The sequence below is a fragment of the Blastocystis hominis genome (assembly GCF_000151665.1).
Source record: "Blastocystis hominis, Singapore isolate B (sub-type 7) whole genome shotgun sequence assembly, scaffold_2".
NCBI classification, from domain to species: domain Eukaryota; class Bigyra; order Opalinata; family Blastocystidae; genus Blastocystis; species Blastocystis hominis.
Genome location: NW_013171827.1, coordinates 966,273 through 979,324, shown reverse-complemented (window position 1 = coordinate 979,324; position 13,052 = coordinate 966,273). Strand labels below are relative to the sequence as shown.

Genomic DNA, 13,052 nt, shown 5'->3' with positions numbered 1-13,052 from the left:
ACTGGCAACTCAAAGACACCGAAAACCCATCTGCGATGCCTCACCGGAACCTCCTCACTGCGTACACCGCTGTTTTTCTCTCTGTTATTGCTTTGCAACGGGGAATCAAAGTGGGTATTCAGGGTATCATTCATTGGTAGTTAGAGACATGTGTGGCTCTAAGTCATCAGCTTGCTGAGAGTGAGTGGCTAAGCAACAAAAACAATGCTATCAAAATCCTAGTTTGGTGTATCGGAAGTTCTTATTTGGCGACTCTCTATGCGAACAGTATTGACTACTATGTTGTGATGCCTATAACAGGCGAATACACTCGACGAATTCGAATGAGCCTCATGGATCAAGAGAAATACTACTCCGATGTTCCATGTAGTATTTTGAGTCTCGCATCCTCGAATGACTCTGGATCGACGAAACAATTTATCTCCAATTCTTCGCAGTCCTTTAATAATAATAATAACAATAGTGGATTCCTAGAGTACACAGATGTGGATTGCCAGAATGATATTATCATGGAACTGCTTCTCTCTTTTGTCAAGGAACATGATACACGATGGTTTTCCAACCGATTCTGTCGACAACTTGTACTGGTTTCATCATCCTCTCATGTATGTTTTTGAATTGGTTGTGGTGACCGACGTAGTCACAATTGGTTAAGTTATTTTCACACCGAATATTTCGAAGCTTGTATTTTAAGGAGGCACAGATGGGTAACAATCTGCAAAAGATCGTGACGATGACCTTTGTGGAAACATTCGAGCTGTACAATGAATCGTAAGGCTATTTCAATATGTCATTAGGCATGTAGAATGCAAATGCAAGATAATGTTCTTAGCAAAGAGGAACTCGATAATTCTGTGGAAGAGTGCTCTTGTGAAGGAGGTCCCCTGTCTTCGATCCTATCCTTGATTCGTGTTGTATTTCTCTCGCAAGCTCCCAACTATTCACAGGAACGTTATCGACGAACAATCTCTGAAAACCAGAGTTTGTTACAGGACAGTATCCTTTTGAGTTCTTGCATCGTACGCACCTTTGCTCATATGGCAGAGAACCATCCTGATTTTTTGTATTTCTTCCTTTTCTTTGAACTCATTCTCAGGAAAGCGAAGGAACTGATCATTCTTTTTTCTCGAAGTCATGAAGATATTGCGCTCAACATTGTGAAAGTGATTCTCTGTCTCAAGACGGACAAATCCAACAACTATCTGTATTTCATTGCCATTTTGGAGTATATTTTAACTCACTACAGTTCTTACTTTTTTACAAATCCTTCCAAATTAGTAGATTCTCCTTTTGACTATTCACAACATAGAATCGCATATTTGGATATATTCTTGATTGCATGCATTCGATCAACATTTATGTCTCTTTAAAGGCTATTCAGTATTTTCGTATTGCTTTGAGTCTCATATAGACTCTTTAGCTCTAACCAGCGCTCGCTAATTTGGAAGTTATTTTTCCACTGTGATTCAAAAGTGCTCGATCGAGTAAGCAAGCCAATAATACAACATGAACATTAGTTTACTGAGTATCTCGAAGAAATGGAGAATCACTGGCTTCCTCACATTAAGTCGGCAGCCCAGTCAATCCACAAGGCACTTGAATCTTCAGGCGTTTTAAAGAATGGAGTGAGCCAAATGTGTCGTGTAGTAATCTATGTAGGTTATCAACATGGATGCCTTTTCTGCTTTTTCGGAAACTACCTATGAATCAAAAAGTATCCATGATTCTTCTTCTTCATCATCTTCTTCTTCTTTTTCTACTGCTGATTCCTTGTATTCTGTTTGTTCTCACAAACTTAAGAATTTGCCCACTTTTAATAAGAACACATTGAATCAACCCACATCCATTTCGAACACATTGAATCAACCCACATCCATTTCGAACACACTGAATCAACCCACATCCATTTCGAACACATTGAATCAACCCACATCCATTTCAAACAAACACACACCTGTAACATTCTAAATCACTACTCTTTACTCTTCTTCGCATTTGTTTCCTTCTTTTCCTGTGCATTCTTAGCAGCAGCAGAACTCTTCTTCGGCTTCTTCATGATAACGTTCTTCATATCCACGTTTTCTGCCTTCATCTTCAAAATGGTTTCCATTGTCTTTCCTCCAATCACGGTACCGGCTTCAATCACGGCACTTTCTGATTGCTTTAGAATTTGCTTACTCTTCTTGTTTCCGAAAGTACCCACAAGCTGCTTACGGCGTATAAAGTACTGATCCCGAGAAGAAAGGCCAGACATGTTCTCAGACTCGATTTCAGTGGGCTCAAATCCATCGACATGCTGAATGACGGGAAGCAAACTCGTAGTCTGCACCATTTTCACTTCTTCTTTTTTGGGGTTGAAAACTCCAATGTAAAGTCTAAAGACTAAATCGCCATCTATTTTTTGTACTTTTCAGTCTTTGAGTTCTTAGGACCCTTTCCAATCAAGGTTAGACGATCTCCTTTTATTTTCAAGGCGAGCTGGTCTTTATCTTCCGTAGACCTATTTGATCAGCAGCAACGATTCGATCTCTACTCGAATATACCGTAGGACGCACCAACGAGTTCCTCCTTGCATGGAATCGAGTTCTCGAAACCAACTAGCTCTTAGCTCCATAATTAGACAGCATACATATTACTGGCCGCGACTCTGTGTCCACAACAGTATACTTTACTTCCATGGTGCAAAATAGAGAATAATTTGAAAAATGTTCCCATGTCACGCAGGTTAGGAGTGTAAACAAAGAGAATAGAAAAATACTAAACAAAACATCATCACTTCTTAATCGACTTTGTTTCTTCGAAAACCACATGTCTACGTACAATAGGGTCGTACTATAGCGTAAGGCCGCTTTCCTTGGCAAAAACCTACCTTGATCAACTTCAACTTGTTTGGAGTGTTCATTGGATTCTTTCGCGTCGTGTAAAAGAAGCTAAACTTCACAAGCGCTGCAAAATCGTACCCTGTTCCCGCTTTGCTCAACAGCTTTATACTGACTCCCAAAACCTAATATGCTAGTCATACTCCTCAAGTCTGTACCTTCGGCATAGTTTTCCAATATCAAAACTAGATGAGAAAGTTAAATGTGAGGAATGGGAAATTTATATTCGCTTATCCTTGAAATTTGTGTGCGACCCAAGTCCTTCTCCCATATTGAAACAACCACCACAAAGCCGATTGTCTGAACAAACATAGCGCAATACACAAAACAATTACAAGGCTCCAATTTCGTGGTTTTCCATCTCCGACTTGAGATTTCCGCAATGAATCGGCACGAACCCACACTTGGGAACGACACACTTAAGCGTCTTTTCTTCGCTATGGATCTGCTGGTGTTTCTTGAGTCCATTTCGACTGCTGCACACAAAACCGCACGCTTTATGGGGACATCGATACACCTTCCCGTTCTCATGTACTCTCATATGTTTTTTCAGATCGCTGGAGGTGATCGACGCGTAGCCGCATCCCGCCACGGTGCACTTAAACGGCTTTTCGCCGGTGTGGGTTCGAATGTGGACTTTAAGATTGCTGTGGTTCGCCGAGGAGTACGAACAGTTCGGATAGGGGCATTTCAGCGGCTTTTCGCCGGTGTGGGTTCGGATGTGGATGACGAGGATGCTGCGCGTGACCGCCGCATAGTCGCAGTCGGCGTAGGGGCATTTATACGGCTTTTCGCCGGTGTGGGAGCGGAGGTGCGTCTTCATATCGCTCTTGCGGATCGTCGAGTAGCTGCAGCCTTCAAAGGTGCAGTGGAACTTCTTCGGAGGAATTACATTAAGGCAGCAAGAACAGCAGTTGTTGTTGCCGCCACAGGTGCACATGGGGGAGTACGAGGCAGGAGGCATAGCCGCTGTCTCTGCGAAGGAGAAGAATTCAGTCGGCACAATTACTAAGGACTGCTTCTTGGTCTGGAGGATCTGGGTAAACTCGTCCTCAATGCGGTTTCTCGGAAAGGGACTTGTGTTCATAGGCATTGCCAAAGAACTTCCATTTTCACATCGTTTCACCATCATAGATTCGTCACTAGCGATCTTCGTTTCTAAGAGGCGATTGATATGTTCCAATTCTTCTTGCTTGGTCATTCTTCAAATTAATTCGCAAGTAGGTCCAAAAGGTCCAAAAACAAAACAGCAACCTACACATCACTTACACGCATGATGCTTACAAAAAGGTAGAGTAATAACTTAACTACAAATAGAAGGTAGAAGAGAAATAGAATCAGGCTTTAACGCTTAAAATACCAAGATTCCAGAATAGAGGTGACTCTTTCTTGTTGATAATGAGACTTATGGAGAAATCTCATATTTTAGTCGCGGTTATTCGCGAGATTCAGTATTTCTCCTCACACGGGGTTTGATGTTTTGCCAATTTGGGTATTGCACTCGCATGCTGAGAGTAGGAAAATACGAATTGTCTCATTCAATACACATTTTAGAATCATGATGTGCGTTTTGAAGGGATTTCCGTCCATCACAATACACCCCATCTCTCCGAACAGTACTGAGCGATTTGCTTTGAAGAGAAGACAAAATTCATGTTATGCAAGTTATTTGCATGAATGGTTTTTGTGAAATGCCATCTGTACATCGCATTTCACATCTCCTGAAGTTGATACATTATCGCTATTGCTATTTTAAACCATAGAAACACAAAAATTGATTGACAGCCTTTTCAAACTATACCTTGCTTGTAACAGTATATTGTAATGCTGAGAAAGGAATTTGCGTTACTCTTCCCTCATGCGATTATTGCGGACAGCAGAGATGGAAAACATACGATTGACGATTTCCAACTAGTTGTTTCGCAAGGTCTGCAGCAATTATCAGAAACTCCTAAGGAGTATGCATACATTAATAGTATGGTTCTGAATCAGTTTTCACGCGTTGAACAATTAGAGAAAGAATTTTTGGTGAATGAGGCCGATACACTGCTTTTTGAGACGAGAGAGGACGCAGAGGAACTGCTGCGGATAGTTTCTCTTGATGTTAAAAAAGCCATTCTCGACACTGCTCTGGAAACTATCTATTCGCTTCCTTCTACGTCTGACCAAGACACTACGGACAGTAATTCGCCTTCAGATTACTCTCCTACCTCAAAGCCCAGGCGAAGAAGACCCAATCTGCCTATTTACGCTAAAGATATTTTGTCGTGTTGGTTCCGAGAACATGTGGATCACCCCTATCCTACTCAAGCGGAAAAGATCGAGTTGTCTGAAAGAACGGGACTAAATTTACAAAAAGTAGACAACTGGTTTATCAATGAACGTAGCCGAAAGTGGCGTTCGTATCGCAGAAAGTAGGACGTTTTTTCAAACTAATGATAATTTTATTTATGTTGATGATGTGTATCTAAGACCGTCTATTTGTTGTTAGTATGTTTGTTTGTAGTCACACAATTGTTATTTTTGATTATGGATATTTTGCGTGTTTTCAAATGAGGTTCTATGGATCTGATTATGATATCAATTCGGACGATGACGTTAATGTAAAATACACATACGATTCAAAGAAGAAGAAGAAAAAGTGGTTGCTAGTCATTGAGGTTGTTCCTTGCTCCAATCTCTTATCTAGACCATTCTCTCTGTCACTTTATGGTACTCCTTTTCCATTCTTGCAACGGTGATAAACAAGCGATTGCTCAACACTGGGAATGCAGTCTTTCCTCTGACTCTAACATTTGCCCATGTCCTTATTAGTTGTACCTGTGATAGTCGATTCTATTGTGTTTTGTGAAATGTAGTTCTCAATATGGGGATTTTTCACCGATCTGAACTGTTCTTTTATTTAGGCCGAGCTAATCTGTGGAAAACTGTACGATATCTCTATCCACTTTCTCTCGCGATGATGTGTGCCAAATTTCTAACCTACACATCCTACGGGTTAATACCCGTATCGCTTACACACACTGTAAAGGCGTTGCAGCCGTTCTTTAACGTGCTGCTGGTTTTTGTTTGGACTCGTGAAAGCGTGGACTCTTCGACTTTTCTTTCGTTGATCCCGATTGTCTTCGGTGTGATTTACGCATCTGTCAACGAGATTGAGTGCTTTCTGGGAATGAGGCTTACTATCCTGTAGATTCAACTGGTCAGGCTTTATCTGCGCACTTCTCTCAACCATTATCGGCGTCTGGCAGAGCATCTACCTCAAGATGCTGATGCACATGGGTATGGATCGCAACTACGTACTTCTTTGTGACTGGCTGTTTTACCCGTACAGGTCCACCTCTGCAACGGCCTGCTCAGCTGCTGCATCCTGTTTCCGATCGTCGTGTTCTTCGAGGTGCGTCGGTCGACCTACCAAATGATTCGCTGGGATCACGTGTTTATCAGCGCCTTCCTCCAATATCTGAGCTCGATCTCTTCCTATTCAGTGTGACTGCGTCTGTGTCGTGATGGATAGGCGATGTATCTCTTCTCGTCGCTCTCGTATTCGATCGCCAGCACTTTCAAGCGTGTTTCGATCATCGTGGCGACCAGCATCATCCTTGGAAATGTTCTGTCGTGGAAAAACATGCTGGGAATCGTTGTAGCGACGGCTGGTGAGCAGCAGAGAGGGGATTTGAGGGTAGGAGCCGTGGGGTATAATGTGGTGAATCGTCGAAGTCGGACGAAGAGGAGGTTGCCGCCGTTGGAAGCAGATAGGGATTTAGTGTATCAAAAGGTGTGGTTTGTTTGTTGAAATCGCGATGTTTGGAGGATGAGTGATACTTGTGTGATTAGAAATTATTTTTGTACTGTTGTTCGTGTTATACGTTTATTTTATTAAAAAATTCAAGGTACTCATTATCTCATATTGTGAATAAAGGTTACTTGATGAGTTGCTAGCTCCATGTTATTATTATTATTATCCAAAATGAAATATACACTTCTTACCGATCAATTATACCTTATGATTCAATTGATGATTTTTGTATTTTCGTTTGTTACAGACCTTTTAGTGTTTCTCTAGTCTCTTTCACACCTTCATGTTATCTTTTTTGTGAGCTTTATTTTTTCGGATATTTTGTTCTATTGATTGAAGTAGCCAGTATATGGAAAACCAGGAAAACCAGTCAGATCACACCTCTCCAAACATTAATGAAGAATTAGAAGGATCCCAACATCCTTCCTCTGGTAGAGATGAGCTTTCCGAATCCGATCCTCCTGCTGCGTTTGAATCCATTTCCCCTTTTACTTAAAGAAATCTCCCGAATGACCATAATAGAAGTGATCTATCGGATATAGATTACGAAGACTACATACCCAGAGACCAGGAAAGCCAATCCTATTCCATTTCTTCAGAGTATTATGATGACTATGAAGAATCCGATTATTCTGCTTCTGGGATGGAAGACTTTTCTGAATTTGATCTTCCTATAGAGTGTGGACAGAATTTTCCGCTCATCTATAGATTTGTTCCTCTCAATGGCAATGCAAATGGTAACACCGACGAAAACAATACGATTGAAAACCTTTTGAATGATAACAACCTGCAGTTTTTTGGATTTCAAACACTCTCCGAGCTGCTACAGCATGTATACAGAAACCGAGAGCAGCAGGCAGATTTCCATGTGGAATTCGTGCATCCAACGATTCAAAGCGAAGCCATTCTCCGCCATCCCTATTTAGTGAACATGGTTTGCCGAAGTGACACGAGAGAAGGACTCGAAGAGCTGGCGAATCGAAATGCCCCTCAGCTGCAGCAGCAACCAATTCTAAAGAATGTGCACATTTTCCTTCTGGATCGGATCCAAACCTACCCAGGTAAAGTCATTCCGCTGTTTACCACGATCCCCAGCGAAGCCGATTTGTTTCTTCGCTGTCTGCGTCACGAACCGAATCCTCCACTTCTCTGCATTGCCGGCTGCCGATTGAACGCGTTCGACAACGACCTGCACTTTGGCTGCCTGGTCCACGTCAAGCGCGGCTATCTTCACGAAGAGAACGACCGAATTCGCTTCGGCGTTCTTTTAGAATGCGTCCAGCCGTGCGAAGTGCTGAACTACTCACGAAACCGCGACCGCGCGACGCTGGGAACCGTCCGACTGTGTCCGTTTCATCAGCAGCTCGCCTCGCGCGAGGAAGCCTCCGTTTTGTCATTGTTTTCGCAGCAATGCGCACAGATCGAGCTGCCGAACCCGTCGATGCTAGGTAGAAACGAGCGGCCGCGTCGCGCGTAGAGTGGAGACTGCGGCGAAATTGCGGTCTGTGGAACGGAGTGCGCGAAGAAGCGTATCTGCAGCAAGCGGCACTGCGCGTTCTCCGGGAATGCAACTCGTTTTACGTAGCGATGGCGCGGGATTGACACGCAGCGCGAGCAGAACGACAGCGAAATCCTTCGAAGTCTCCCGCAGAACGACGAGACGTTGAGTTTTCTGCTGTGCAACCAGCTGCTGGTCGATTACGAAACGGAGCAGAGCCTGTTCCAATGCTCGCCGGCGCTGCGGCGCGTCCAGCGAACGCTTTCGCTGCTCTTGGTGGCTTCGGTGGCGTTCGCTGCGCGGATTCACGCGTAGAACGAGCTGAGGATTTCCTGCTCCTGCGGGAATTGCCTGTTCCGCGCGCGCGCGAGCGATCGGATGAATCTGTTCGGGGGCAGCACGGTGAAGCAGTCGCTGGTGAACGCGTGCGGCGTGGTGTTCAACGTGGTGACGACGCAGAAGCTGCAGGGATATGCGGTGTTTGGCAGCCCCGACTTGCATGATTCGTGGTTTCCGGATTATGCGTGGGAGATCTTGATTTGTAGGAGGTGTCATGAGCATTTGGGCTGGCGGTTTTCGACGACGAAGTCGATTGTTCCGGCCATGTTTTTTGGATTGGTGGAATCTTCCATTCGATATGAGTGCGTGTGTTTGTTGCAAACAGGGGAGAAGAGAGAAGCGATTGAAACGAGGCAGGAGAACAGAATGTACAGAATAAGCGGAGTGAACAACCCCCAGAGTTTCCATAAAGCGATTGTGAGTCTGCATGATAGACAACCCTTGGTGCTTACGTAACAACAAAGAGAACCATGAACAGCGTCATGGTGTACATCACATTCTACAGACAACGGATCTCAATGGATTTACAGGACAGTAGACGCTCCAGCTATCGTGTACATGTTTCCACCATGGCAGATAGATGGCGAGGTAAAGATAAAAGACAAAAAGGATCCCGGCAAAGAATATGCTCATTGAAAAGTATGATCTGCATTTTAAACTTTGAAAAATCGATTGGTACACATTCCATAGCTTGGCTTCATAGATGGTACTTCTGAACTCGCTACATCGAAAAACAAGGAACAGGACAATAAATCCAAGAAATTCGGTTACTTGCATGCGACTTCGTTGTTGCTGAAATGCAAGAGGTTGGAAAATGGCAGTTCTTATCATCTCTCGTGTTTGAAAACAAATTGGACACCTCACAGCACGATTAATTTTCCTTCTTTGGCTCTTCCGCCTCCTCTTCTGCGCCTGCAGCAACCCCCGGGTTAATCAAGTCCCATCGCTTCTTCACCCACTCGTTTTTCAGCACAATCTGCAAGTTCTCCTTGCTGTCACTCTTAAACACCGCGTTCCAGACGCTCTCTCTGCGCGTCGCCTCCATAAAAATGCGGTTCACGCAGCCCCTAGCGGTGATTCAATTCGATCGAATTCTCGCTTACAAACGCAGCAAATCGGGGCCGTCCAGCATGGCGATCACGCGGTTGCCCTCCAAGAGGAAGGGAGCCAAGGTTTGGAGGTCTGGTCATCAAAGAAAATAAAGAAAAAAGACTTTGCATGCTCGATTTTTCGGCGGTTTGCTGGGTCTGCAAATCGGCAATGTCTTCGTTGCACTTCTTTATGGATTCTTCGATGCTCGCGATCTCGCTCTGAGGGTTTATGACAATGTGGATAGCAGATTACCTTCAGTTTCTCCAGTTCTTGGAGTTTCTCAGAATGATGCGATTCGAGTTCAGCGATCTCGGATTTCTTTGCAGATTCTTTTTCGTCGCATTCCACGATTTCTTGCCGTATTTTCTGGAGGTCTTGAAGAATAACACTACCCATTCACTGCTCATCACAAGCAACCATACCGCGCACAGTCAACCTTTTCATCCACAGTAGGTTCGGGCATCACAATTTCAATAGAGTAGTACACGCTCTTCTCATGGAACCAGGAATAGGTATTATCCCAAACGAGATAATAGTTTCCGGGATTTTCGATCACCACCTTGCCCTGTTGCGGGTCTGACGGAGGGTAGGGAGTATTAGCCACGACCCACTCTCTCTCGTTGTTTTCATTTAGCTTGGCTATTCCGAAATGAACATCATAAACTGTTGTATGAAAAACCCAGTGAATAGTCGTTCCAGCTTTAGAAACCATAACTGGCAGAACGAACTCCTTTCCGGCCTTTATGATAACATCGGTAGCCTGCATCTTCATGACGCGGCTCTCGTTCCTATTCCTGAGCGAAGATCCTAACGGAGTACTTAAAGAGCGGAGACAACTGCTCGTATTTGTCCATGGTGGACGCGGAACTGTTTGACATTGTTTACAAGTGCACTCCTTGAGTGTATAACAAAAAGTGAAGATTAAGTCGTTAATGTTCATAGGCATTTCATCGATCTGCGTGCTGTAGTACTGCTCGATATCTCTCAGAACGCTGATATCCTCATTCGTGACAAAGTTGATTCCGACGCCCTTCCTTCCGAATCGTCCGGATCGTCCAATCCGATGAATATACAGCTCTCGACTATTCGGCAGATCGTAATTAATCACCAGCGACACCTGCTGCACATCCAGTCCTCGTCCCCACACGTCGGTAGCGATCAGCACTCGGCTATTCCCGGCTCGGAACTCCTCCATAATGCGATCGCGTTCCTTCTGCGGCATGTCTCCGTGCATCGAGCTCACCGTGAAGTTCGCCTCGCGCAGCTTCGCCGCCAGCCATTCCACTTTGCGCCGCGTGTTGCAGAAGATGACGGCCTGCGTGATGGTCAGGTTGTTGTACAGGTCGCACAGCGTGTCGAACTTCCACTCCTCGCGCTCCACCGCCACGAAGAACTGCTTGATGCCCTCCAGCGTCAGCTCATCGCGCTTCACAAGGATTTTCACCGGCTCGTTCATGAACTTGCTCGTCATGTCCAGCACCTCCTTCGGCATCGTCGCAGAAACAAGCACCACTTGCGTTGCTGGAGGCAGATAGCGGTAGATATCGTACAGCTGCTCCTTGAAGCCCTGATTCAGCATCTCATCGCCTTCGTCGATCACCAGGATCTTGATATTGCGCGTTCGCAAATGACGACGGTTGATCATATCGTAGACACGGCCCGGAGTGCCGGACACCACTTGGACACCGTAATCGAGACGACGGATGTCATCGCTCAGACTCTTGCCTCCAACGCATGCGTGGCACTGCACTTTCATGCAATCTCCGATCGAAAGCAACACTTTCTGTGATTGCTCAGCCAACTCGCGCGTGGGCGATAAAATGAGGGCCTGCGTCTCCATGAGAGAGGGGTCGATGTTCTGAAGCACTCCAATGCAGAACACACCGGTCTTTCCCGTTCCTGACTGGGATTGAGCGATAACGTCTCTGCCTTTGATAATGGGGAGAATCGCACGCTGCTGAATGGCCGAGGGCTTTTCGAAACCTACAAACACGTAAGAAACAAGCTTTCACCAACCACCCCTTACCGTATGCATAAATGCCTCGCAACAAATCCGGGTTCAATCCCATCGCATCGAAAGTCGGTACAACCTCAACATCTTTTGAAATCGTGTAAACTGTATCTGCTGTATCTCCAACAAGACCTAGAACTCACCCAATATTCAACTGCAATGTACCGGGCATATTTTGTAAATGGTGTGGAGATTATTTGGTTCTCTGACCAACGTGATGTTTTTTCACGAATTAAGCACATGCATTTTCAAATGATATCCCTACTTCCTGATCAGACTTTGTCTGGTGTGAATGCAGAGATTGCTACGGTCGCTAGACGTGAAGCCTCAAGTTGATTCCTACTTTTTGAAGAGGACTGCAACGGGAGGTTTGCGTACATTTCTGTATTGGGTATTTTACATAGTTTCCATATTGTCTTTGGTACTGTCGTTATTTGTAGCAGTCACGATTGTGTATTTGCACTCTGTATTGATGTTGCGAAACGAAGCTCATTTTTAGCAAATACCATCTTCTTTAGAGATCGACACGTCGCTACACCCAATTGAAACACTGAGTTTGGAAGCAACGTTTCCAAAGTGGGCAGGAAGTGAGAAATGGAGTGATTTCGTAGTGTTCTTTGTGAGTTTGTAAAGGTGTCGGGTAGCACGGTCACTGGAGAGTCGGTAAACGTTGAGCTGATGAATGGCAAAACTCTCACCTCCGAAGACATAGTAGATTTGCTTTATTATCATCGTTTGATACTGTAGAATCAAATCAATCGGCGATTCAACGAGAAGAACTATAATTGCTATTTCCCCTCAACGGAGAGCAGTATGTACAAATCGCGAGTGATTTGCGATTCGTGCGAACGCATTCTATCTGTTTACAGCCATCTAGGTTACAAAATCACCAAGCTGCTTCCTCGTTTGGACAAGGTTTTTTGCATGTGCGAATTTCTCTGTAGTGCGGGAATTACTCAGTTTTCGACTATGTCACTCGCATGAAGAACTCGCAGTGCAAGAAGCAGTGGTCGTTCCATCCCCCCAACGTTTGTCTTTGGTTGGCTTCTCATCGCAGGTGAAGTTCGAATTGTCGATCGACGCTTCGGGCATTTTCCCGTTTTTGTCGAGCGACGATTTTGAAAGCGACTCGCTTTTGTCTCTCGTCGATGTGGCGCCTTCGTCGCTCTCCATCGCATCGAACGGCCACGCTTCGAAGGCCGTCTGGTTTCCTTTGTCGGCTTGCAATGTGTCGAGTTGGGATGTGGATGTGACGCTGATTCCGATTGGAAGTTCGAAGAACCGCGATTATGAGTAGAGGCGAGGATGGTGTGGGATGGGATGTAGAGCGGTGAGCCGCGTGTCTCGGTTGTCGTTCGATCGAATTCGCGGTGAGAACACGCCGGTGGTGCGAGTGGTGATCAATCAGAGCGGATTGATGCGATTGGAGGAGGG

General features: G+C 44.9%; 8 protein-coding genes; 3 read left to right on the top strand and 5 right to left on the bottom strand.

The window, feature by feature from the left end:
• Positions 1 to 1,954: 1,954 nt before the first annotated feature.
• On the bottom strand, positions 1,955 to 2,678 carry GSBLH_T00002717001 (uncharacterized protein; the record flags this gene model as incomplete). XM_013041208.1 has 4 exons in its annotated part: positions 1,955 to 2,375; positions 2,408 to 2,500; positions 2,534 to 2,597; positions 2,630 to 2,678. The coding sequence occupies 4 exons, from the start codon at positions 2,676 to 2,678 to the stop codon at positions 1,973 to 1,975; spliced, it is 609 nt and encodes a 202-aa protein (XP_012896662.1). The 3' UTR covers positions 1,955 to 1,972.
• A 69-nt stretch (positions 2,679 to 2,747) lies between these two features.
• On the bottom strand, positions 2,748 to 3,020 carry GSBLH_T00002716001 (uncharacterized protein; the record flags this gene model as incomplete). XM_013041207.1 has 3 exons in its annotated part: positions 2,748 to 2,832; positions 2,870 to 2,930; positions 2,961 to 3,020. The coding sequence occupies 3 exons, from the start codon at positions 3,018 to 3,020 to the stop codon at positions 2,813 to 2,815; spliced, it is 141 nt and encodes a 46-aa protein (XP_012896661.1). The 3' UTR covers positions 2,748 to 2,812.
• Positions 3,021 to 3,210: 190 nt separating this feature from the next.
• Positions 3,211 to 4,080, bottom strand: GSBLH_T00002715001 (uncharacterized protein; the record flags this gene model as incomplete). The annotated part of the gene is made up of 1 exon (XM_013041206.1): positions 3,211 to 4,080. The coding sequence occupies one exon, from the start codon at positions 4,078 to 4,080 to the stop codon at positions 3,211 to 3,213; it is 870 nt and encodes a 289-aa protein (XP_012896660.1).
• A 623-nt stretch (positions 4,081 to 4,703) lies between these two features.
• Positions 4,704 to 6,072, top strand: GSBLH_T00006480001 (uncharacterized protein; the record flags this gene model as incomplete). Its single annotated transcript, XM_013041205.1, has 4 exons — positions 4,704 to 5,293; positions 5,371 to 5,539; positions 5,569 to 5,695; positions 5,738 to 6,072. The coding sequence occupies 4 exons, from the start codon at positions 4,704 to 4,706 to the stop codon at positions 6,070 to 6,072; spliced, it is 1,221 nt and encodes a 406-aa protein (XP_012896659.1).
• A 53-nt stretch (positions 6,073 to 6,125) lies between these two features.
• On the top strand, positions 6,126 to 6,675 carry GSBLH_T00002714001 (uncharacterized protein; the record flags this gene model as incomplete). XM_013041204.1 has 4 exons in its annotated part: positions 6,126 to 6,178; positions 6,214 to 6,366; positions 6,397 to 6,535; positions 6,566 to 6,675. Exons 1-4 carry the CDS (start codon positions 6,146 to 6,148, stop codon positions 6,673 to 6,675), a joined length of 435 nt encoding a protein of 144 aa, XP_012896658.1. The 5' UTR covers positions 6,126 to 6,145.
• Positions 6,676 to 8,554: 1,879 nt separating this feature from the next.
• Positions 8,555 to 8,971, top strand: GSBLH_T00002713001 (uncharacterized protein; the record flags this gene model as incomplete). Its single annotated transcript, XM_013041203.1, has 1 exon — positions 8,555 to 8,971. One exon carries the CDS (start codon positions 8,555 to 8,557, stop codon positions 8,969 to 8,971), a length of 417 nt encoding a protein of 138 aa, XP_012896657.1.
• Positions 8,972 to 9,386: 415 nt separating this feature from the next.
• GSBLH_T00002712001 (uncharacterized protein) lies at positions 9,387 to 10,373 on the bottom strand (the record flags this gene model as incomplete). Its single annotated transcript, XM_013041202.1, has 5 exons — positions 9,387 to 9,582; positions 9,619 to 9,697; positions 9,729 to 9,825; positions 9,860 to 9,995; positions 10,030 to 10,373. 5 exons carry the CDS (start codon positions 10,371 to 10,373, stop codon positions 9,387 to 9,389), a joined length of 852 nt encoding a protein of 283 aa, XP_012896656.1.
• A 2-nt stretch (positions 10,374 to 10,375) lies between these two features.
• On the bottom strand, positions 10,376 to 11,805 carry GSBLH_T00002711001 (uncharacterized protein; the record flags this gene model as incomplete). XM_013041201.1 has 4 exons in its annotated part: positions 11,784 to 11,805; positions 11,634 to 11,750; positions 10,427 to 11,590; positions 10,376 to 10,395 (listed from the first exon to the last, which is right to left on the bottom strand). The coding sequence occupies exons 2-4, from the start codon at positions 11,674 to 11,676 to the stop codon at positions 10,376 to 10,378; spliced, it is 1,227 nt and encodes a 408-aa protein (XP_012896655.1). The 5' UTR covers positions 11,677 to 11,750; positions 11,784 to 11,805.
• Between the last annotated feature and the right edge of the window lie 1,247 nt (positions 11,806 to 13,052).